This window comes from Lytechinus variegatus, chromosome 2, assembly GCF_018143015.1.
Source record: "Lytechinus variegatus isolate NC3 chromosome 2, Lvar_3.0, whole genome shotgun sequence".
Taxonomy (NCBI): Eukaryota; Metazoa; Echinodermata; class Echinoidea; order Temnopleuroida; family Toxopneustidae; genus Lytechinus; species Lytechinus variegatus.
This window is the reverse complement of record NC_054741.1, coordinates 55,477,145-55,503,088: the sequence shown is the minus strand read 5'-3', so window position 1 is coordinate 55,503,088 and position 25,944 is coordinate 55,477,145. Positions and strand designations below refer to the sequence as shown.

Sequence of the window (25,944 nt, the reverse complement as noted above, 5' to 3'; positions counted from 1 at the left end):
TCATACCCTTCTACGTTCTTTGTTCTGTACTATATCTCTGTTGTTATTTGTCTTTAAAGAATACTAGGCTCACCTGTATATTTCCAGTCAGTCAACAAAAATCATTACACAAGAGCTCTTAGGTCATTAGATCATGTTAGCATTTAGAACAAAGCCTTTGTCTTTCCTTGATAGTGGCTTGGGACCATTTCTCAAAGCTAGGGGATGCTCACACGTTTGATATAGGGCCTTTTCACACGTGAATCTTGAATCATCATTGTAATGATGATTTGTAGGGGTTTGTGATTCTAATCATGTTCTAGTTTGGTTTCACACGTGCTTAAAATTTGTCATTAGCCTTATTTTTCACCGGAATCATCATTCAAATTACTTTTTTTTTACCGTGTGAAAGGGCGGTTAGACTCTCGCTAATTATGATGACCCATGCGAATCATCTGACCAGTGTGTTGATCATTGTGTTGTATACTGCACACATTAGGAAATAAGAGTGTGCTTTTTAATTTTGTGAAATCCCCTGAACCAGAAGAATGGTGGGGCTTGTTGAAAATTGCATTGAACTTCTTGATACTATTAAACAAAATGTCCTGTTATGGGCTTTGAGAATTGGTCCTAGGTTTTACAAGACTTGCACATGGCACTCGAATTGGACAATCAGAAAGGGGGGGGGTGCTTCAAAGTTGTAATTGGAATCAATTTGTCTGTTACCTTTAATGGAATGGTTGCCAACAAATATTTTCCTAAATTTGGGATGGAAAATGGTTTTAATGACAGGATTTTCATATCGAGAATGATTTTGTCAAGCAGTCTTCCATAGTGAAGAGTTACTTAATAAGGAAAATTGATAGCCTAGGGACTACACCATAGTACTTGTTACATGTACAGTACTCATGTAGGCTCTATCCTTCTTTTGAAGCTCTGAATACCTACATATATTTACTTTTGAATTCATTTATTTTTTTCTCTTTTATTTGGATGTATTTCTCGTGGCTGTGTTCATTTGCTGCAAAAGAAGGTAAAGTCCTTCTGAATCAATCTCAAGTCTTTATTTTTTTTTTTGAAATGGTGCTTGTTATATAGCTGTGCATCAAGTAGAATTCCGTTTGTTTCATCTCCCAAAATATTTTTTGTATATTTTTTTTTGGAAAAGCATTTTAATGTCTGCACAATAGCTGTGAGCGTTTTTAAAAGAGAAATCCCACATATCATATTCCTTGTTACAATGTCTGGCACCCGTAGATTTTTTTTTCAGTTCAATTGTATAGCACTCACACCCCTCTTCACTCTCCACTCAACCCCCACCCCACCCCCCCTCCCTCCATCAGTGATGATATATAGAACTTGTAGTGTTGGATGGTGTACTAATCATCTGGTATTCAGTTGGTTTGATTTATTTATGTATTTAAATTGGTGTTTAAAAACTGTTTATAGCCTAGCTCTGCTTCACTCAAGATGGGCTAAAAATATACTGATAACGTGGTGAAATGCATTGTGATTATAAAAAAAAAGACTAGCTACACCCTTCACCGCCACCCCCCCCCCCCCCCCCCCCCCGCCACATCATCATAATACATTCACCAGCCTTCTGAAAAAAAGAGAAAAATCCCCAACGAATTCCCCAGTGACACCCCTTCCCAAATGGAATCACCCCCTCTATTGGTAGTAGATAGAGAAGCTTTGTGGTTAGTCTTGTTTCCCCAACCCCTTTGAGTGTGTTCACTTTTCATATGTTTTTTTAACCACCACATTTGTGTGAAGTGTTCTTGCGGGTTTGTTATCTGTCGGTAATTTGGTAAATTGGAACATGATTATTTATGAGTAAACAGCACATGGATAATCTCCACTTGTTGAGAGGGGGGGGGAGGAATCATATTTTCATATGCAAGGTCATTTGAGCATTTCAGCTTTTCCCCAAAACAACGACATGGATATACAGATATATAAAGTAACCTTTAGGAACATTCTGTTTAAAACATTAAAAAAAGAATGCTATATTTTGAAAGGGTGATTAGTTATTTTGTCAGATGGATACTTCATGTAATTTACATGTATATGTCTAAGTTATATTCAGAAATAACCTGAAAGTAATTATAGCTGAAATTTAGTCATCTCATTTATTTGATATTTATAAATATATTAGGCATCTTAAAACTGATAGATTTGGCACCTGTGTCTTTGAAGATCCCATTATGCACAAGAATCCAGTACATGTAGCGCTAATTGATTCACAACACCCTACACTCTATTTGTTTTCACTAATATGTTGTGATATTGTCCAGTCATTTTCAGGGACACAGTTTATTCAACTTACACTCTCCATTTTAGTGAAAAAATTTTACTCCCAGATAAAATCTACTCATGATATTTAGTCATTAATGTTCATGGAGGATGGGGGGTAGTTAAGGTTCTGAATAATTGGAGTTACAGCTCAAATACTTCAAACTTGATGTTGTATGCCTGTATTAAGAAGTGAAAAGTAAAAACAGTGATTTAGATTAGAAAGGTTCCATTGACCGAACCGGACTCTTCATTGGATTTTTTAATATCCTTTTTTAAACAATGGTATTGATGATTAAACCTGTTTTTCTTTCCTTCATTCATTCCCCGTCTCTCTTTCATTCTTTCATCTGCTTCTTTATACATCCCTGCATTTGCTTGCTTTTCTTTCTCTTTCTATAACTTTCATCTCTTTTTTTTTCAATAACCGTTTGCTATATAATCTCCTCTCCCTCCCTCCCTCCCCAAAATCCCATCCTCCCGTCTCTATTTTTCTCCCCCCCCCCCCCTTTCCTCCCTCTTTCTTCCTCTCTCTCTCTCTCTCTTCTTCGTCTTCCTTTGTGTATCTCTCCCTTTCTATATTTCTTTTTCTGCCTTGCTCTCGCACCTAATATTTCTTTTTTTTTCCTGTCCGGTGTGATTTTATTTGCATACTCCCCCCCTGTCACAACTGTTTCTATCCTCTCCCTGCCTTGCCTCCCCCCCCTGCTCTTCCTCCGCGGTGTGTATTCACTGGTACAGAGCTTGATGCAGGGCTATCATCACAATGGTTACATTCACTGAGAGGGCGCTCTTCAACCGATAAACTCACTAAAGGCTCCAAGGTATACCACTAACACTTCTTCATCACCATCTTCTTTCTTGTAATAAATATATTTTCTTTTTTCTGCAATCATGCAATAACCCCACATGTCGTATCCTAACACCGTTTCTCGCCCTCCATACCAACTATCAGTGTTGATCCATTAATTTCCCTCCTACCAAATACCATCTGATGCTGGGGGTATAAATACCCTTCAAGCTTTGCTTTTGACAAAATATGTAATTTCCCTTTAGTATTTCAGCAACCAATGTACCAAATATCATCTAACAAGAGTGCTGTGATCGCTATTGATTCCAGTGCTTAGGCTCATACAGGAAAGAAGAATATGATATGTATTCATAAATTCACCCCCCCCCCCTTCCCTTGAAAAGAGAGGTTATATTTCTGCAGAGACGTTTAGTAAAATTTCTAATTGGTTGGGCAGCATTTCACCCTTTCTCTTATTCACTTTGAAGTGAACACATCTTATTCAACTAGTATAATTTGAAATATGATATATTTGCTTTTCATCAAAATATGTGCATTGATGATTTTTTTTTAAAATATGGTCCCAATAAACCCCCAATCATTTCCTATATCATTTTGTTAACTTGGGTATACACTACCAAAAATGAGACCTTCACATATTTTATTATATTATTATCTTTTCTTCTTCATTTGACATATGTATATGTTATCACAAGTTAGATCACATGTGTGCGATTTTTCAAGAAGTGAATTTTTATGGAGTCATTAGCATAGGGGTCCATTATTCTACATCCCCTATAGCAATTAATATTTAATACAAAGTATAGACTCATGTCCAGACATATGATACTAACATTCTGACAGCTGAACATGTAGGACTTGTGTATTAACGTTAGTATTCTTAACCTCTTTATTTAGAGTTTTGAAAATGTTGAGCATCATCATATCTCAATTATTTATATGATTAAGTCGTAAAGCATTTATAAATGCCTCAAATCTTGCTGAAATTTTATTGGAGTGCATCTACAAATAAACCAAAAAAATCTAACTGAAACTTATCTTACTCCAACCATAGAAGACTTTAACCAGATTTCCAATAGTTGATTCTTTATTATGAATAATTGAATTTTACCTTTTAGGATATAATGTGCCCTCTCTTAGTATTTTGATTTTTTTTTAATGGACCTTTTGAAAATTTAGTTTACAAATTTAGTGATCACAGAGAGCTACAGACAGAGATAACATCCTGATTTTTTTAGCCTGGCCCATGCTTGAAAATAACTCATATAATCAAACAAATACTTATTTTAGTGTTGCAGTAGTTTAGGTGAGATGAAATCAGAGCAAAGTTTTCTGTCCTAAATTCTGTGAAAATTTGGATATTAAATAATAAGATACTTGTATGTGTTAGTGGATGTATTGAGTAATTTGGAATGAAAGTCTATTCTTGGTCAGAATCCCAACTAAATTGTGTACATTCTGCTTAATGATATGAAAATTTTAAAACTGGAATTGGCTAATAAAAAAAATCAGGATGAAATGTTTATTTTTGGTTCTTTGATACACAATTAATCAATCTGTACACTATTTAGAGTACCCTTTTTTTAAAGAAACAACACCATTACTGAGTGGGGCACTAGATATCTAAATTTAAATTTGCAAAACTGTGAGGGCCACCATTTATTGTCACACTAAAACAGCAAGTATTGTGCACCTGTTTTTAAGTCACAGTATTAGTCCAATGCTATTTGGGATTGTAATAACATTTTATATTTGTTATGTTAATATTTTATGTGGCATCATAACCAAGCATTATAGTGTTGTGTGATCATCTCTTGGTGTGGTCTACTATGGGTGTGTTTAATGTCGGTTTTCAAATTTAAACGGCAGCATGAATCATGATTGAAAACGTTATTATTAAACGTGAATATAATGAGAAACAAAGGGTCTGTTCAATGTCCTCTTTTCCTGGTCATAAAGTGAATGTCTTCCAAATCATGATTTGGAGGAAACTTTAAACATCTCAAATTTTACGTTCTTCGGCATCGCGAGCGCGACAATGAACATAATTGAGATTTAAAACCTCTTTAAATTTGCTCTCGCAGTGGAAGCCTACACAAGCAGGTGCCAGAATTGACCTTTCTTGTGATGGGTCAAACTACGCACTGAAGCTGCACTAATGAAAGTGGGAAATTTATAACACTATCGACAAATAATCAGCTTTATAATATTTTCGACACTGAACAGTGCAACGCTGATCATGTTTGTAGCGTTTTGTAATTGAGTTTTCATTCATGGTTCTAGTTGAAATTTGAAAATCGACATTTAATGCACCCTAAGAACTCAGAATGGGGCCAATTTTTTTAGTTACAACATTAGTAGCTTACATTGATTTTAAATCAGGACTTTTTAAATCGATGGACACATGAATAAAGACCTTCCCTTTCAAAATAAGGCAACAAATGTTCCACTAATTTTTTGTGTATGCATGTAATTCATTTGAATATATGTGAATGTTACTGTAATTTTTTGACGTGTTTCTAAAATTGTTGCCTCAGTAATTGCTCAACAACATCTTTCACTTCAATGGCTTTGACTATTGTGACAATGTTAATTGATCAATGGTCTTTCTTGAACCAAACTCATTTTATTTTTGAACTGATGATCTGTATGACTAGACCTATTCAGCGGAGAAATGATGAAATGATAGAAATTTGAAATGTTGACTTCCCATTCCATAATATTAGTTTGGCAGACAATGAAATTCAACTTTTTTTCAGAATGGCCTATATTGTTTTGTATAATTTCTCTTTTTCTTTTTTTTTTGTTTGTTTTCACAGACAGGGTACGGATCAGGTCACTATAACACAGTCTCACATGGGAGGAACTACTAAACAATAACATTTTGTTTAACTCAGAAGGAAATAATCTACTGGCTTTATATCAATGGTCCTACTCATTCACATCTATCTCTATGATCGTTTCTGCTGATATATACATGTATATACATACATATATACATCATGGAGGGAGAACATTTAAATGTAAATCATCAGCCGGTTACCATAAACCTGCATTATTTATCAATATTTGTATAAATATTACAATGTAAGTTTCTCTCCAAATTTTACTCCTGTTAATTTAATCTTTGAAAGGAATATGTTCATGAACTGTATTGTAAGATGTGATTGTTTTTATTTCTATCATTGTTTTTATCTTTTTTTTTAATCTGCACATTGCATGGCTTGTTATCTTTTCTATGTTGGATGCCATGCAGCCAATATTGTTTTTTTCTTTTTTTTGGTTGATGCATTCACTTTATTTTTCTCAATGATATGATTTATCTGAGCAATCTAAGGCAATTAAGGATGATATCAGTGTAAATATATATATATTATCTTGTTCAGTTTTGTTCTGAATTCTTGCATTTAAATATGTTTTGCTTGCTTTCGTACACATCTGTTTTTTTTTAACTTATGCAGCCAATTTATAGTCTGCACTCAATGCAATGAAATTATGAATGAGAAATAAGTTATGACATTTCAAAGATGGAGTATGTGCTACATGATATTGAAACTGATGACCCGATGCAAATGTCCACCAACGGTAAAGAAGAACCAGTGTTAAAGCGTGATTATTTGTTCATAAACGGGAGGTATGTCTGGTTTCAGATAAGTCCGTGCGAAACAGTAATTGTAATTTTTTTTTATATATTTCGGATCTCTGAAACCGGTACAAGGCATGGTTGGTTAGACACACTGTGGAATCTTCCTATCTTGATAGGGTTTTTTTGCTACTTGGCAAAAGTCACAGAAAAGAGGCCTTTAAAGCCTTGATCATACAACTCCGAAACGCGATCCATGTAGAAATTCAGACTTCTCGCGTTGGCGAATGCTGATAGCTTTCATCGGACATTTCTACTTACTTTTGATAAATATATGGATTGTCATTTCTTAGCTTCTGAAGGTAGATTATTGCCAAGGGATGATCTTTGGTATATTGGCGGGAAGGATATTTTTCCAGCAGCTTATGTACCTTGAGAGGAGCTAGAGAGTTAAAAAAAAAGAAACACAAACTTGCCACATTGCGTAGCGTGTGTCCTGTAGTAAAGTGCATGAAATTTGTATAACGCTGGAGATATTTTTATTCACTTGATTGCACAAGAGACAATTCCATGAATATTTGTATCAATTTATTGACAATCTCAATCTATGAATTCTGTACAAGTTTTTTTTGTAATTCTAAGCAATATTTAAGGGAAAAGAAGAAAGAATTGAATTTGCCAAAATTTGTTTGTGTGATTTGAATATCCTTTGCTTAGCTATGTGATTACATGTTTTTTAATTGAAAAACTATTTTTGAAAACGTTGTTGTCGTCTGTCTATCTATCTTTCTTTGTTTCATTGCATTTTCTCCACTGAGTTGTATTTTTCACAAGACTGGAGAAGAATAATCTCATCCTAATGCCACAAATAACCAATGAATTGCTGGAGTCTAATTTTTATATGCCATGTGCTCCATTACTTTATTTTTTATGCTTAGAGAAGTCAAATCAAGCTGTCTATCAATTATGAAATCAAATCATGGATTGTAATGAATAATGAGAACCTATTGGAGTGAGCATGGAGGAGCATTCTATTCTCTTTCAAACTAAATGTACTTCTGATGATAACCAAAATTTGACAGATTTTTACCTGAATCATGTACTAAATTTCTATCGGGGCTGTATAAGAAACGTCAAATGAAAAGTTGAAAGAAGTTGTCGGGTGGGTTCTGGATATCACTGTACATAATGATTCTCAGGTTCTTGGGTACTCTGGCTATATGCGATTGATGGATAGATAGAAAGAAGCAGAAGACAAATTTTTATCAGAGTATTGAATTGACACTCTGTGCAGAGAACTAGTTGTAACATATCTGGTACGGGGCGCACAGAATCAGCTTTGCATCCTCTCTCTCTTAGAGGATATATGTAACCACTGTGATGTTTTAATGATGATTGTGTTAAAAATGGTGACTGTGTATGAGAGTGTTTGGGTGATTCATGTTTTTTGTCCATTCTCGCAATGGAGCTGTAACTCTTGTTGTATGTTATTGTGTGTTCTCTTCCTTCCTCAACTCAGGGTTGAAAATATTTAAAAAAAGAAAAAAATACATTAACAGTGGTTTCAACATTGATTCTGTTTTCTATGAAAGATGTTTGGAAATAAGGTGAAATCAACTGAATGTTTTAAAGAAATATAAGAAATAATAAGTTTTAAATGGAATGGATGATATTGTAATGTAGACTAATTTCAACTAAGTAGTGGAGTTGTTATGTTTCCGTGTTTAGGAGCCGATTCTTTCCACTCTTTTTCTTCTGAGTTGAGCTCTAGGTTCATAAATGCCCCTTGGAAGGTCCAATCAGGTTGTACTATTATCAACATCAACAACAACAATACTCTAAGAAGTGCCAACATAATTGTTAACCATAATGGGGCTATTCATCGTCCTATTTTTTTATGAATAAATATTTTGAGATTTGATATGATTTTATTCTTTCCACTCTGTCTTGTTCTTTTCACAAATTTTGTTGTGTAGGTCTTTTTTTCTTTTTGGTTAGCTCGTATGTGTTGTCTCATGGCTTTTTAAATTATTCTCTCATTTTTTATATATATAAATATATATATAACTCAATTACTTGTGAAGCATATAATAAGGTTCTGCTATTCATTTTATTCTTGGTTGTGTAATTTTGATTCACTTTCTTGTACATTTATTGGTAAGTTATTGTAGCTAAGACACCTAGTATCGGATGTAGAAGTAGTACGGTAGAGTAGAATTACTTGTAATTATGTGGTTGTGGTGATCGTAGTTTGTGCACTAAGTAATAGGTATACTATGTCTAAGTCGATGTAAGAAATTAATTGTAGATAATCTGATAAATTTGTGATTTTGAAGTGACATAGAATTGGGGGCTGACCCCTTCTTTATCGTCTGATGCTCCCTTTTCTCCTCCCTGAAAGAAAGAAGAAAAAAATGTTTATATCAAATATCTGCTTTGTCTGTATCTCTATATATGCACAGTTTCAGATATCTTAATTAGCTTGTGAAGATTGTTTTATACTTTTGTCGTAGACAAGAGAAAGAATTATATGGCACATATGACATGGTTCCTCCTGCCAGTAGTTGCCATGACAAGGTAGATTGTCCGTGGCATAGATAGAATCACATGTGGATTCATAATGGTAGCTTGCATCTTTAAGGAACAGAAGCAACGGACCTTGAAATATTTTATGAAAAATTTGACATGAAACTGCCACCAAGGTCATAGTTCAAAGGTCATGAATAGCAAAGCTTGATATGAGAGAACAGAGTAAGGGATTTTTTCACATGTCGACATTATGAGATGAAAGAGCCATGATTGGAATATCCTTATTTGGAAATCTTTAGAGTGCATGCATTGGCAGAATAGCGATTAGAACAAGAAAGGTAGAAGTTTAATCTTCTAACTTGACCAGATGTGTAGTAATTGTAGATTGGAGATAGGTACAAGAATTATAAAAAGAAGATATAATAATAAAAGTCTCCAGAAATATTTATTTATTATAGGAACCATTGCTGCAATGGTACAGCTGCTAACATTAGATTGATTCTTGTAGCATGCGTGCCTTATGATAGATGGAGATTTAGCAGTCTTTTGCGGAGTTTTTGATCCAAATATCTCTGGGATGTGAAGCGAGAAGGACCTTCTGTAAAGAAGTAATGGAATTAATTGGCTGGTAAGGTTTAACAAAAGTTGAGGAATGAATTCTGAATGAGAACGAACGTTGGTGAAGTGTATTTGTAGCGTTGCTGGCAGGGTAAACCATATCATATGTACCTCGTTATTAAGAAGAAGAAAAAAAAACCGTGGCTACCTCAATTCCGCCACTATTAATACGATGGATAATCACAAATCCACACAATCGGTGACTCTACACAGCACCAATTGCTTTATCAACATGCTTTTTTCAATTTGTAACGGAAGCCTGTATATTTAGCAGCTCATTAGCAAGACAGCTGATTTGGTACATATTTATATTCTGCTTATTGAGCCTTCCCCCTCAAAAACATTGGGTATATAGAACATCCATGTTTGTATATGATCATTCATGAAGCGTATCCGCAGAATCGTATACTGTGGAATATATATATCGTATGTATGTATGGTATATCATGAGTCCAATTTTTTTGTTGTAGCGATGAGCACAGTATGTTCACAGGGTGCCAACGTGATATCTTCTAGGGTTTTTAGAAAAGAAGGCATCTTCAAAATTATTTTGTAGATGTTTATTTGGTGATACTCTTATTTATTTCCATGGGAATGGGATGGGAAGTTCCTTGGTTAGTTTTATCCTTTTTTTTATTTCCGAGAATTGATAGGTCTTTGTAAACCTTATTATTTGAGATCATAGACACAAGCTTCATATCACGGGTATCCTTATATTTTGTACAAATATTTGTGAGAAAAGCTGTAATATAAAGCAGAGACATGAAACATCTTTGTGTCGCTTTTCGAACAAAAATGAGTGGGATTTATAAAAAGTTGAGATCACATATTTGGGGAAATATGAATGTTGTGATTTATGATGAACTGGGATTTTTTAATATTATGAAATTTGAAAAAAAAATGAAATAATTTTATGTCTAATTGTACATATGGAGAAGATACCAAAAAATGTATTATTGACATTTTATTCATCAGAGGGCTGGAATGTAGACTAATAAAGATAGGACGTAGGGAGAGGCCTCTGGCAATCTAAGAAATAGTCAGAAAATAGTGTAGTCCTTTAACAGAGTGAGCGGAATATTTATGAGACCCAAAATAAGTGCAACATAGACAAATTATTGAAATAGAAAAAAGGTGTTCTATCTACTCTTTTATTTTGTAGAGAAAATATTATTTAATAACGATAAACAACAACTGACCAATATTATGATAGCTGTTTTTCGTCTCAAAGAGCGTAAGGTCGGTGTGATGAACTTGAATGGAGGTAGATTTAGCAAAGATTTTTAATGTACATTTTCAAACTGCAATGAATTTTTTGTAATGATGAACGCTATAAAGGAGTATGATTCATCTCTTTGGGGAGAAAAACAGCTAGCATAATGGGGGAGAACCAGCTTTCTTGTCACTTATGACCTATTTGCAGTGAGATTCCATTTGCCAATAATGTGAACAAGTTCATATGTGATTACAACTTGTTTTTATTGTATAGACTTAATATGTCTATGGACCAACACATTTGAAATTTAACATGTTATTTGTTTTGATTTTTTGTTTCTTCTCGAAATGTGCTCTTTAAGTTGGCTGTCTCGTACTGTTCTGCTAAAAATAACACAGCATCTTGAAGGTGTACAAGGTGTTACAATGCCAATATTTTTCTATAGGCTTGTTTTGACTATTTATTCAATTGATAGTTGTCTAGTAAGATTGCGGTGAAACGGGCGCTTCTATCTTGGCAGCCTCTCTCTATACTTCGTAATTTAAAGCAATTTGCAATATTATGCACTAAGATTTCTACTTATGAACACCTACCAAATGTCCGCACTAGAATAAAATAGTAGACTATTTTCTTCTGCATTTATTAAAGTATATGAAGTATTTAGCCAATAATTTTTCGATTTTATTTTTTCTTTTACACTGTATGTGGTCACTGCTATATTTTTTTTCCATTGACACGAAAGTTGTTTCTCGCTTTGTTGTTGTCCAGTTGACTTTGTGTAGTTGTAAATGGTATAGGGTGATGTTAATAATGCACTCATGAAATCACACTGAAAATGAAATGTTAAAATATTGATAATAAATTCTGTTTGACTTCTGAAAAAAATGAAATTTGCCATGTGCCTCTCTGTGAATGGGTCAACAAAATGTTAATTAGTTCATGGAAATGACGTTTAACTTGTTGCCTCTGGAAACACAGCGATCCCTGTACATTGTATATGGGATTGGTGAATTGTGAAATTAAGCGGTAAATAAGTTCTGGCATTGAATGATATATAAGTGAATAAAACTGAGAGATGGACGGATCAAATCAGACAGTAGAGGGAGAGAGAGAGAGAGTGAGGAAGAAGATAAGGAGAGGACATGGAAGTAGATGAGACAGAAATGAAGAAGAGGAGGGGAGGAGGGGTAGAGAGTGGGGGAGAGAGTGCAGAACAGTGTGGAAGAGACGAGTGAGGGGTGGGGAGAGAGAGAGTGGAAGGGATGAGTGAGGGGATGGAAGAGGGTGTGGGAGAGAGTGTAGAAGGGGAGGGGGAGAGTGTGGAAGAAATCAATCAGTGGGATGAGGGGAGGGGAGTTTGGAAGAGATCAGTGAGGTGATGGGGAGAGTGTGGAAGAAATGAGTGCAGGGATGGGAAGAGGGTGGGGGATGTATAAGTAATGGTGGAGAGATGGGGAAGAGCGTGTAGAAGAGATGAATTGGGGGAAGGGAAAAGATTGAGGAATGTGAAAGTAATGAGGGGATGGGGAAGAGGTAGGGGACAAGCTGTGGAAGAGATGAGTGGGGTGGGAAGAGGGTTTGGAGAAAGTGAGGGAGAGACAGTGAGGAAGGAATGAGTGAGGGAATGAAAAGAGGGCGGAATAGTTGAGTGAGGGAGGTGGGAAAGAGTGTGAAATAGATGAGTGAGAGGAGGTGGGGGAAAGAGTGTGGAATAGATAAGTGAGGGAGGTGGAGAGGGTGGGGGGAAAGAGTGTGGAATAGATAAGTGAGGGGAGGTGGGAGAGGGTGGGGAAAGAGTGTGGAATAGATAAGTGAGGGAGGTGGCAGAGGGTGGGGGAAAGAGTGTGGAATAGATAAGTGAGGGGAGGTGGCAGAGGGTGGGGAAAGAGTGTGGAATAGATAAGTGAGGGAGGTGGCAGAGGGTGGGGAAAGAGTGTGGAATAGATAAGTGAGGGGAGGTGGCAGAGGGTGGGGGAAATAGTGTGGAATAGATAAGTGAGGGGAGGTGGAGAGGGTGGGAAAGAGTGTGGAATAGATAAGTGAGGGGAGGTGGGAGAGGGTGGGGAAAGAGTGTGGAATAGATAAGTGAGGGGAGGTGGGAGAGGGTGGGGGAAAGAGTGTGGAATAGATGAGTGAGGGGAGGTGGGAGAGGGTGGGGGAAAGAGTGTGGAATAGATAAGTGAGGGGAGGTGGGAGAGGGTGGGGGAAAGAGTGTGGAATAGATGAGTGAGGGAGGTGGAGAGGGTGGGGGAAAGAGTGTGGAATAGATGAGTGAGGGAGGGAGATAGGGGGAAGAGGGTGGGGGGAAGAGTGTGGAATAGATGAGGGAGGGGAGGGAGAGAGTGTGGAATAGAGTGAGGGGGGAGTGTGGAAGAAATGAGTGAGGGGATGGTAATGGGAAGAGGGTGGGAGAGAGAGTGTGTGGAGGAGATAAGTGGGTGGATGGGAAGAGGGTGGGAGAGATGAGTGAGGGGAGGGGGAGACGATGTGGAAGGGACGAGAAAAGGGACTGGAAAGAAGATGGGGAAGAGAGTGTGAAAGAGTGTTAGAATGTAGCAGATTGTGATGGAGAATTGGAAAAGGCATTCTGTCCGATATTGTTTGTGTAATTATTATAAGCCCAGATCCCCGACCCATTTTCCTCGCTATTAATGTGATGGCGTTTGGGAGGTGCTCACCAGTACCACCCCGGCGTCTGGCATTGTAAATCACAATAAACTGGAATAAATGCATCTGATATCTCTCTTTTTTTTTAATTGTGGAACGGTTTCTTAAACCACACTTGATCAATACATTGACACAACTCTATACAAATACAACATCATGTCATTGATGATAATTCAATATTTCGAAGGCGTTCAGCATTTTGAAATTTTTCAGGTTGAATCAAAACATACAGAGATTAACTCCAAGAAATTTAACAGAAATACCAATGGTTGATAAATACACCGAGTTGTACTGTCATATGAATTACGTCAAGCTTAAACAAGAGATAATAATTCCCATTCTAATTAGATTTTAGAAATTTCGTCTTCCTAATCAAATACCTCCTAACATGATCATGGTCATGGTCACATCGCCCGAGCGTTGTTAGAGCGGTCGTGGAGCGGAGAGAAAAAAATCATCACCGCTCGCTACCGTTCACCATTTTCGATTTCGATTGTTTATTTTTGTTTTCGATTTTTTCCCCCAATTTTGTGAGCGAATTTCGACTCTCTTTCCCTTCCGCTCCACGACCGCTCCAACAACGCTCGGGCGGTGTGACCAGGCCTTTAGGTTAACATGGTATTCCTGAATTTCAGGGCCCGGTTGCATAAAAATTGGTGTTGTGATCTCTGAAACAATTCAGTCATGATTGAAGACACGCCTTGTCCGTGAGAGACAGATTCTTTTTTTATGACAAGTATCTTGTCATTTTAATGGATAGAAACAATTCATTTTTATAAAAGAACCTATACATCTTTTGAGGCAGATCTATTTAGAGCGTTACAAATTGCTTTTCATTCGTAATTTCTATTGAATATTGGACAGGGGGAATATTAACCGTTATAGAAAGTTTTCGAAATATAGTTTTTAAATATAGAAATGTAAAATTTCATAGGAGAGGAGCATAATTTCTATTTTGAAATCTATGTCAAATTAAAACAAAGTCAAACACATAATTCGACAAAAACAGGAGAGATCAACTTCAGTACCATTCATTTAAAAAAGGGTGGGGTTTTTTCGAAATAAGGCCTAATTAAAAAAAAGGAATCAAACAAATCTAAAACAAATCGAAAATATCGAAATTATATTCTGCCAAAAATGTTAACAGACAGACCTTATACCAATAAAAAGTATGTTCTCCGTGTTGATGCTCCGAAAAGAAAAGAATATTGCTCATTGGCTAACCCTTGCTCAGCATGCTCAGCAGAAACGTACAAAGAAGCCCTGCATGAACAACAGTTTTTTTAATCAAAATATGCTTTTCAAAGGTGATACATATTTCAAGTTTATCTGTTACACGTCAGAACAGTTCCAAATGCCCAGTCTTCTTGCCACTCTGTGCAGTCGTTTCTTCACATAATAATAAAATTGGTACTCGTATTTCATTCGCTGTTTCAAAATGGAATAGGTTTTGTCTGAAGGATGCTTCTTGTAATTCGTTTTGAATAGTGTCATCGGTCGACCTATAAAAAAGGGAATATTAGAAGTTATTACTAAATTGTAGACTACAAAATTATGCACATGCACAACTCCCCACCCGTACACATACCCCACACATATATACACGTAGACCTATATTAAGCTCCTGGGGGCACTTACATTGACGAGTGGATACCATGCGCGACCAAAACACACGTAAAAAGGACGTCTTTTTCAAGAAAGGGCACGTTACGTTCGTAACGTGATAAGGGTGTCAAAAACACAAAATATTGAAAAAAGGGTATCTATTACGCTCTGCAAAATTATTCGTGTTTAGGGTCAAATATGCGGGGATGATAAAACACAATATATTTTGAATTATTTTGTATATTGTAATTGTATTTTTGTATTGTGTTTTTGAACGCAGAAATAAATGCAAACAAACAAACCTAATCAAAATATTTTATAAAGGAGGTACTTTTTGCCCCAATACTACGTGTTTAGAGTCCGATTTGCGCGAGGTGTGGAAGGTGGGGCCGTACTAAACCCAAATAATGGTATCTAAGGTTGCGCATGGTATCCACGTCGGGATTTAGCTATTAGACAGCTCGATGAATACGTTTATTATCGTGTCTGGTTTCACACATATAAAAATCGTACAGAAATCGTCGTTTCATCTCCATGATCTCCATTATTTACATCACGCAGGGGCCGCGGAAGCGGGGGGGGGGGGCTGGGAGCTTCAGCACCCCCCTTCCCCCACACTTTTTTTCCTCAAAACTTTTTACAAAACGTAAAAATGACCAAAAGATTGTGATTTTTTGCATGGTCAGCCCCCCCCCCCCCCCCTTCCCGACTTTGAAAACCGTTCCGCGGCCCCTGTCATGTTCACCATTTTGAAATAACTGCTTGTATTTACTTCATCCTTAGGATTAATTTATATCATAAGGATAGCATACGTGTATTCCGAAAATACTAGGATGGGGGTGTTATAGCAGCATACAGACCTTTTATCACCATCCACATGCATTATGAATTATTGGGGGTATTAAAGTAATTTCAGAAAAATTACTATTTATCTTGTTTGTATATTTAAAGTTTTGTTACGACATGTACTTTTCATCTTTGTGTATACTTATTGTTAACGCCATAAGAAACCAAATTTCTTTGTACGCGTACATTGACCAATAATAGAATCTTGAATCTTCAGCTATTTGTTCCCGAAAATCAATTTATGAAAGGCACAATAAATAAAATCTTAATTCAAAATAATTCAAAGTTGCAAGAAACTCTTACTTTTGCCCTCCTCATATATTTTTGCTACCCCTCCAAATGTCTCCGGAAGTAGTTTTTCGAATACGGCCATAGAGAGGTCATACTCTTCTGTTACACCAATCACAAGGAACTTGTCAACATTCCGTTTAGCTTCATGGAAGGCAAACGATGGAGATTCGCTGGAAGAAAAATGAATCATGACCAAAGCATGTCATAAAAATAATAATTTACTGTCAATACTAACAAACATCAAACAATTTCATGACATTCTATCATATTTGGCATACAATGTGATGTAACTTTATTCAAGAGGGGTTGGGTCGTGTGTTCGATTCCCTTAGCGGCCAATCGTCCTTTGGCAGGGCGTCAATCCACACTTAGCCACTCTTCGTCCAGGGGTCTGTTGCAGAAAGAGTTGCGTTTGAACGCAAGTCAAAAAATCAGTCGCAAGTCCAAGATGCGCGCTGTTGATTGGTTGAAAATCAAGTTGCGCATGATTTTTAGAGTTGCGATTGATTGCAACTCTTTCTGCAACGGGCACCAGGTGTCAAATGGGTACCCGGTGTGATGCGAAAACCTATGTAGTGTGCCTAGCAATTTGAGTATTGGAACTCTTGCTGGAATGCTCACAAGGGAGTGGTGAATGTACATACATTTTATGTAAGCATGCCAGGATCTGATGACCGGGTTAATAATTATTGCAGTATAACGCGCTTTAGAAACAAAATGTAAAGTAATAAGTGCTATATGAATGTAGCTATTATTATTGCTCATTTGTATCGTTGCCACGGAGATATTTGCCTCCCTGAATATACACTCTTTTCCCCTCTTCGTTACCCTACCCATGGAGCTTTCGCTTCATGCCCTACCCTACCCCATCTCCCCATTTTTAATGTTGCCATGAGTTACTCTATTTTACGTACTTTCGGGTGATGTGCAATTCACTTTTGCTATACTAGAACAGTAAAATTTCGGGGTAGCTCATTTAAACACAAAACAGGTGATGAGCTGCGTAGTTGCGTAATCTATAAACAGCTTTATAAATGCGTTTAATGCCTATCCGTGCCATATGAGGCATAATAATTATGGAAATTACTATTCATTTTTTTAATACGATGATTAATGTATGCCTGGGCCATAGAGATATATACTTATAACGTGTATATCTCTAGATCTACGGCCTGAAAACAGGGTACTGTTGTGCGCAAAGCGTAACACAATAATTATTTCTGTGAAATAAATAGGAGTCACAGAAACTACGTTGAATAATCTAGCTACCTTTGAAACGGACGCACAATGCATAATGTCATGAAAAAGATGAAGATGGTGCGTTTCCTTATGCTCCGTGCGTTGGTTGGCGTGGAATTCAAATGGTTCTCCCAGTAGCGGACCGTGACCCGAAGGAGACAAAGCATTGGAGGGGCACAGCATTGTTCATAAACAATACAGTGCCCCTCCAATATTGTTTCCTCCGGGTCAGGGTCCGCCACTGTCCTCCGCCCGGGCTACAGGGCCAAGTAACCACTTTAAGGAGGTGTTGCAAGAAAGTATTTGAAATCAATTACAAATATTCTGTTGCAATTTTACAACTGATTGATATTGATTTTAGCTTTAGCAAATCAGATTACACTCCTTGTTGCAAGAAGATCGACAATTAATTGCAAGAAAATAGACTTGCAACTGATCGCCCACATAATTCGAAGACCCCCCCCCCCCAGTGCTTACCTGCAACCGGGGGCGTATCCACAGAATGATGTAATATACATGTGACGAAATAAATCGTGAGTGCAATCTCTTCTGTTTTTCTCGACACAGTCATCAAGCGTCTACAAAACAAAAACAACGGCATCAAGCAAAGTCATGGAAATCAAATGCATGATTACATAAAACATCCGTTAAATTATTAATAAGAGAGAATGATAGAATGTGTGTCAGGCATAAGTACTTGCCGACGTATGGCCAGCCATGCATCTGGGAAATTTGCCATGCGTCCAGTAATTACTTACGCATGGCAAATTTGCCGGATGCATGGCTAGCCATGTGTCGGTAGTTTCTTATAATGGTTGTAAACAAAATGAGTTTTCGCCAAAAAAATTACCATTCTATAAAACAAATGATGTTGCGCTTACCACACTGGTTTGTTCGTGCATCGGTAGGACTAGTGAGCATGCGGTAACTATGGGAACTAGTCTTAACCCACGAGGCTTATGCTCACAAAACCTACCGATGCACCCACATCTGTGCATTTCAGTTTTGCAATATCTGGGTCCCGCTTCATAATTATAGATTTGTTATATTAAAACAAATTCACAATATCTATAACAAATTTGCTATATCAGTCATTCAAATTTAATGATTTCAGTAGCGTTAATGAGCTATTGCAAACTTGTTGTCACAAAGACAATATAATAAAATAAACGTCGAAATATGAGAGATTTAAATTTGCTCTCAAGGACGAAAATTACCTCGTTTGGAAGTGCTAATTTTGAGTCAGGCCGGTCGAACAACTTCAAGAGCTTTTCTTTGTCCGACGTTACGTCACCGTGCCGCAAGAAGTAGAAGTGAGATTCAAATCGATCAATTGGGTCTCGTATCATGCTCATCAGAATCAGTTTCTTCGGTGATCTAAATGAAAGGAAAATTAGACATTCAAGAAACTGGAATTTTCTTTAACGAATATTCATATTGTTTGATACTAATGGGCGGGTAGTGGTTCTGACTCTCGCCTTTCAAGCAGATGGTCGCGAATTCATATCCCATTAGGGGCGGAAGTGTGGCAAAATGAAGATAAGTCAGTGTAATTTGATAAAACTTAAGCTATATTTTGACACACTCCACCCCGGTGCAGCTACCAAAATGGGTACCCGTAAGGACTTGAAAGTCGTTAGTTTGCCTATTGTTGTATCTCACAAAGCGACTGTCATGATTATCTTTATGAGCTTGACCAGTTCAGTTAGCATTTTGTTGTCCGTATGTGGCATTTGTGGTTCTCACAGAGCTCATTATGTATCTCTAGATTCCGCAATGAAGAATTTAATTACTTATACAAAATCACTTTCAATAAGGTTTTTTTAGTTAGAAATTTCACCTTTTAGAAAGAATACCCCTCTGTGTTACTCCCACATTACTTTTTAGCATTTACCACAAAGTCAAGGGTTTAAAATCATCTTGGAGATGATTGGAAAGCATATATATTTCATAAGAAAACATATTTGACAAAGTCAATTTATTTATACCGTATTAAACTGAAAAAAGGGAAATTTGCAGTTTAGTCTCGGCAGTCCGTGACAATTATTAAACTTTTTTTTAAATTGCATATATGTGACTATAGGAGACCATTAAAAACAAACCCATGTAGTTTTGGAATGTGGAACACAGAGATGGTATCTCTCTGAACTTGCAACGGGTTTCGCGACTAGACTGACTGGGGTAGTTGGAGAGACTTCTCCGCTAAGTCCCTGAGACATCCCCATCAGTTGCAGAGATGTCGCAAGGACCTACATGAGGCTACTGGATATTTAACCTACTATAATAGTTTCTTAGGTCGAACCAAGAAGACTTCTCTGTGACATCTTAGAGAGGTTCTTCGAGGGGATATTGCCGGAAAGCAATCCCTGCGACCTTTCGGAAACATCTTCGAGACGATGCTGCAATTCAGAACACTGCCCGGGACTTCTTGGAGACTTTGTAGCAACATCCCCGCGACTGTCTGGCAAGGTGTCACCTTGGAGACGTCACAGAGATGTCTCCTTGGTTAGACCTAAGAAACTTTTATATTGGAGACGTCTCCGTTACTGTAGTATCGGAGACGTCGCGTAGACGTCGAGAAAGGGCCTTAAGTAATACCTTTTAAATAACTATTCTAATTTACAACCATCAATTGTAACTTCTTTCTCTCTCAGATCGATAATATTAACTCATGACAAATCATTGAAACATCATACGCGTTAGGCGATCCTGAGATGGTCGTGTGTGTCCTCTAAACATGTCACTTATATAAAGCTATATAATGTAATCTCCATTATCCTGATAATGTTAATTATGCTATTGAATGCGTATTATAACAACTATGATAATGATGTTGATATTGTTGTTGACTATGATGATGATGATGAATAAAGGGCTGAGAGCATTTTGAATGTTTAATGGACCACTATTCTGCTGTAACTCACCGACTCAAGTCGATATAGCGGTAATGGCCGTGGAGGACAGCGCCATCTTCAGATTCCGCTATTTTCGACGTCATATACTTGTTCTGAAAATGTAATGCCCGTGTCAAAATGAACATTAAGATATGTTTAATACATGTTACATATTAATGTACGTCCTCATACTCTAGGAAAAAATACTGATATATCTCACCGTCTGGAATCATAAGAATAGTCCCTACTGGGGAAATTCTTGGAAATTTATGTTTGATGAATCAGAATTGGATACCAGAAATACTTCGAGTTGAGTCGATATTACACGAATTATATATGAATGCGATATCGGCACTAACTTGTAGAATATTTTTGGTATGCAGAAATCATTTCTGATGCACCGTTTAATGGCCATTATGTAGTTATTATAGGGTACGCATAGTGCCGGGAAATGACTTCTCTGCTTTTTGCATTGGCTGTATATTTCTAAAACCATTCGTATCTTTATTATTTGTATTATGGCGAATGATAATAAATGTGAATTAAACATTCTTTGCATCAGAAACATGTTTTAATGTTTCTTTTATTTTACTTCCATATTTTACTTCCATACTTCCAAGCCTTGGTTGTCAATTGAACAAAAGGTAGTATCCAGTGAAGCACTGAGAAAATTTAAGAAATAAAAGCACAATTAAACACTGTAAATAATTATATCTAGGCCGAAAAAAACAACATTGCCAACAAACAAAAACAAAAAAACAAGGAAAGAAATTATTTACAAGATGAAAGGAAGAGGGGAGGGAGAAGAAGAAGAAGGAGAAGAAGGAGGAGAAGAAGAAGAAGAAGAGGAAGGAGAAGAAGAAGAAGAAGAAGAGAAGAAGAAGGAGGAGAAAAATGATTTAAATATTGTTTCTTACAACTTCTGAAGTTATGTTATTCTCAATCAAGTAGTCGATGGGTACCAGGTTTCCAAAGTGGTGTACTTCTCGTAGGCGCTCTAATGCCCACACGACCGTACGTGTACCAGTTTTGGGGATGCTCAAGTATAACACAGTCTTATTCTTTGAAAATAGGAATGACGATAAATACATAACAAATTATTATTTCAGAGAAATAGAGAAAAGAGAGAAATGCAGGTATGATAGGCTTATAACAGGGCCCTGGGAACGATTTCTTGACTGTAGGTGCTGCAGTAAAATTGACAAGCCCGCTCCCAAACAAGTTTTCACTACAAAGTGAAGGCTGTTTTGGTGCGCCCCCCCCCCAAAAAAAGGGGGGGGGGGAAATGACAAGCAAACAAATAGAATAAAAGGGGTTTCACTAAAAATGCTAGTCATTTGCCACACCTAACAGAATGCCTGGGATGCTGCCTATAGAGAATGATACACGCAGCACCCCCTGGGGTGAAAAGAAATTGAAAAATGTTCGGATTAACAAACCCTTTTCGCTTTCGGATTAACGAATATCTAGCTACAGGCAATTTACGTGTTTCGGAACTACAAACCTTCGGAATAACGGACTGTAACCGTTTATTTGACCCCCCCCCCCCCTCGATTTTTGTGTTGAACCTTGCCCTTGATGAACCTCAATATCCTCTTTGTAATTACATTAACATAATTATTCTCATTATATCCAAAAATGTTTATTCTTTAGTTCGCCCCATGATATTCACGATATACTATATCAAGTTAAAAAGTCATAGCAATACCTTCCCATAAATCGGTTTTCCATAAGAAGACAATTCGTCCTCATCGATATTTTCTTCTCTGCATTCATCATCCGCTTCCAGTATATCCCATTCGACTGTCGAATCGTCAACGACTTCACGCACGTCTGTATAGAAGGAGAAAATACACTAGCGAGTTTTCGCTATCGCGACTGGGACAGATACTACAACATATAAAGTCTATTTGAAGATGCACATCCAAATTACAGTAAACAACAGAGAGGTCTTTTTGAAATCGATTTTAGCGCAGCGCTAGATCGACGTAGCTCCATTCCTCGAATCGTTGAACGCCAAGCAGGGTAGCAACAACTCTTTTGGTCTGACGCGGCCAGGGTTTGAACTCCCGATCTCCCGGTTTTGAGATGGACGCTCTACTAAATAAGCCAACACAGCAGTATGTATTATCCTCATGTCTATGTTTCATTAACTAGATCCATCCATTTTCTAAGTTATGATGCCGATTCAACAAATACCCCCCACACGGCCAAAGTTCATTGACTTAAAGTAATTGATCTTAATCATGTGACCCGAATTGTGCACAGGGTGTTCAGGGATACATGGTTGATTTTATGTTGAATTTTCATGAACAAGATCCATGTTAAAGTTATGACAATTTCACAATTTCTCCCAAAATTATCGAACCTAATTGACCTTTGACCTTAATCATTTGACCTTAAACTCACACAGGATATATTCAGGAATACTAGAATGCTCTCATGCGTAAGTTTCATGAACTAGATCAACGATGACAATTCCACAGATACCCCAACATAGCCAAAGTTCGTTAACCCTGAATGACCTTTGATCTTGGTCTTGTGACTTGAAACTCATGCAGGATCTTCAGTGATACGACATTGCCCTATATGTCCAAGTTTCATGAACGGGAATCATGAACATTCAAAGTTACATTTCAAAAACTTAAACCTTGTTTAAGATTTCAATATCGATTCCCCCACCATGGTCTAAGTTCATTGACTCTACATAACCTTTGACCTTGGTCATGTGACCTGAAACTTAGGCAGGATGGTAATACTTGATCACCCTTATTTCCAAGTTTCATAAGCTATGTCCGTATACTTTTTAAGTTATGATGACATTTCAAGACTTGCCTATAGGTTCAGATTCCAATGTTGACGACGCCACCGCCGCCGACGGCGCGCCGTCGCAAAAGCCGCGTCTATAAATTGTCAACAATCGAAATAATCGGGCAAACTTCGCAACTTGCGCGAGATATTCGGCTAAGTCTCGTGATCTGGCTGTTGATTTACGAAGATTTGCTATCTTCACACATACCAAGAGAATATTCTTAATTTAAATAAGGTGTAAAGTGTATATGAAAACCCACTCACTCTCATTAGTGGGTTCGTGAGCGATCAAAGCCTGAAATGCAAGTTTTCTATAAAAAAGTAAAAAACCGACCAAAATAATTTTTCTTTCAATATTACTTTAATTCACCTATGAATGCAAATGGTCCTTATGGTAAAATCTTAAAAATTGATCGAGATAATGATACGAATAAACAAAAAACAGATGTCATACCTTTTATTTGAATTCGATGCCGCAATCTGTAAGGATCTGTCCACCTCATCGAGCTTCTCATGCCAAGGTGCAACCCTGACAAGATTGCAAGTATCACTAAAATGGTCAGCCATAGCTTCCTAGTTGCTGTGTAGCAGGTTTTTATTTGCATGCTCTTTTTGAGGAAGAATCGACGCAGTGAGCAGCAGTTTCTCTCTGTTTTCATGTAGCCACCAAGAAAACGCAATGATTTCCCCGGTAAAAGCTGGTAAGACATTGCTCAATCCGACACTGTGGTCCACGGAATGGTTTCAGCTTTCCTGCCTGATCAGTTGCAGGACATAATTGACCTCCAATTAAGAGAGGGATTGATGAAGTCATGTTTGACTGGGGTCATCGTCTTCGGATTGTATGCATGTAAATGAGATCACGCAGGTGCTTCACAATGACCACTCCTGAGGAATGTCGGATAATTGTTGGCTTTTACAAAGGGAATGTTCCCTGAATGCTAGTCATACAAACGAAGACACAGACTCCAAGCCGGCCTATTTTTTGCTTGTCAATATTGTTCGTGGACAAAATGTCCTTATCTTGGTTGGAAACCTTTTTTTTTCTTTTTTTTTTTTAACATGTCATTTTTTTCCTCGGAAAAATGTGCCCCCTCCCCCTTTGGAAAATCCTGGACCCGCCTCTGTGGCTTTGATCGGTCTGGAATCGATTTCGTTGGAGTGACTGTACCACACGTTTAACTCTGTTAATCGGAAGTTTTCCCATTCGCGACGGGGACAGATCCTACAACATAGAAAATCTCATGTGAAAGGCCATTCATGAAAAAGCAGTCTTTGTCGAAAATCGGTGAATCAAAACAGCAGTTTCGTCTTCAACAAACGACATACTTGCATTAAAAAAAACAGGTCAGGATCTTACTACGATCACCTTCACTGTTCACCAATTTTCGACAAAGACCTATATCAGCTGCATGTTCACTGTGAATCGACGGGCATTTTCAATATATTTTCTATGTTGTAGTATCTGTCCCTGTCGCGATTGCGAAAACTTGCTAATACCGATGGTCATACGCAGGGACGGCACCAAAGTACTTTGATTTAAAAAGAAAGGGAGGGGGGGGCAAGACAACCTGAAGATGGCATCATTAATTTTGTCTTAATTGGATAAAAGCTATGATAGGAGTGTTATATTTTTTCGAAATTTTCAATGAATTTTTATTAGAAATACTACATACAAATAAACATTATATATATATTGCAAATTTCTTCTTTTTTTCATATACAGTGCGTATCCAAAAAAGTTTACACTTAGAAAAAATCCTGTAAAATCATACATTCGTAATGATCCTGAAGATTTTTCCACATTTTAACATTGGTACAGATCGCAAATGACGATATAACTGTCGAAAAATATTTCCTCTTGAGTGAGCACCACTTACTTTTGAAAAGTTAGTGAAAAATGATTTGCGCAGAACTTTGAAATAGTTATGCAAATAAAAGTAAACCTTAATCATGAAGAACACGTGGAATTTAGCTAGTAAAATTGTCTTGAAGATATCTTTTATCTTTTTTTAACTTGTTTCCATGCCCAAAACACTTCGAAGAGTGCATTGCACCCCACCCCACACAGAGGCCATCGTGACGATAATTTGCTTTACACTGAGCTGTGATTTACACGTTATGTCTTAGGCTTGATTTTTATTTTGTTAATCATTGTCAAGCTTGGGAAAAGTGTGGAGAAACAAGTATTACATGAAAAATGAAATGTAAACCCACTTTAAATGATAAAAACTTAGTGAAAACATGCTGGATATGTCTGATATAAACTGTCGTTGAGATTCAGTTATGTCCTCAGATCCAGCTGGCATAAACAGGGTAAAGATTGTGCTTACTAAGTGTTGAAATTTCAATGTGGGTGGCAAAATCGTTAGAAAATGCTTGACTGTATCCGTTTTATTTAAATTGACAAAAAAATGCAAGGGAAATGTATATGAGAAATGTTTCGCAGGGTAAGTTTGATTTCGCCCTTTCTCCTTGACACAGCGTGAAAACGAGCATTTCTGCGCAAACAGATATGTGCGAGCTTTACAAAAATGGACAGTGCTCACTCAAGTGTAAC

The 25,944-nt window shown here is 37.1% G+C and overlaps 2 protein-coding genes across 5 annotated transcripts in view; one reads left to right on the top strand and one right to left on the bottom strand.

Moving 5' to 3' along the window:
* LOC121408410 (RNA-binding protein Musashi homolog 2-like) overlaps nt 1–7,313 on the top strand; it is a 46,810-nt gene extending 39,497 nt beyond the window's left edge. Inside the window, exons 9-11 of one of the 4 annotated variants that reach the window (XM_041599886.1) lie at nt 1,010–1,012; nt 3,016–3,098; nt 5,905–7,313. In XM_041599886.1, the coding sequence (XP_041455820.1) occupies nt 1,010–1,012; nt 3,016–3,057 (45 nt within the window). In that variant the 3' untranslated portion in view covers nt 3,058–3,098; nt 5,905–7,313. The remainder of the gene's footprint in view (nt 1–1,009; nt 1,013–3,015; nt 3,099–5,904) is intronic. The other 3 variants (XM_041599887.1, XM_041599884.1, XM_041599885.1) reach the window with 3 other exon arrangements.
* A 7,308-nt stretch (nt 7,314–14,621) lies between these two features.
* Nucleotides 14,622–24,249, bottom strand: LOC121408409 (uronyl 2-sulfotransferase-like). The gene is made up of 8 exons (XM_041599883.1): nt 23,839–24,249; nt 22,282–22,406; nt 21,491–21,634; nt 20,604–20,686; nt 18,897–19,056; nt 18,157–18,257; nt 16,453–16,610; nt 14,622–15,200 (listed from the first exon to the last, which is right to left on the bottom strand). Exons 1-8 carry the CDS (start codon nt 24,092–24,094, stop codon nt 15,031–15,033), a joined length of 1,197 nt encoding a protein of 398 aa, XP_041455817.1. The 5' UTR covers nt 24,095–24,249; the 3' UTR covers nt 14,622–15,030.
* Nucleotides 24,250–25,944: the final 1,695 nt, after the last annotated feature.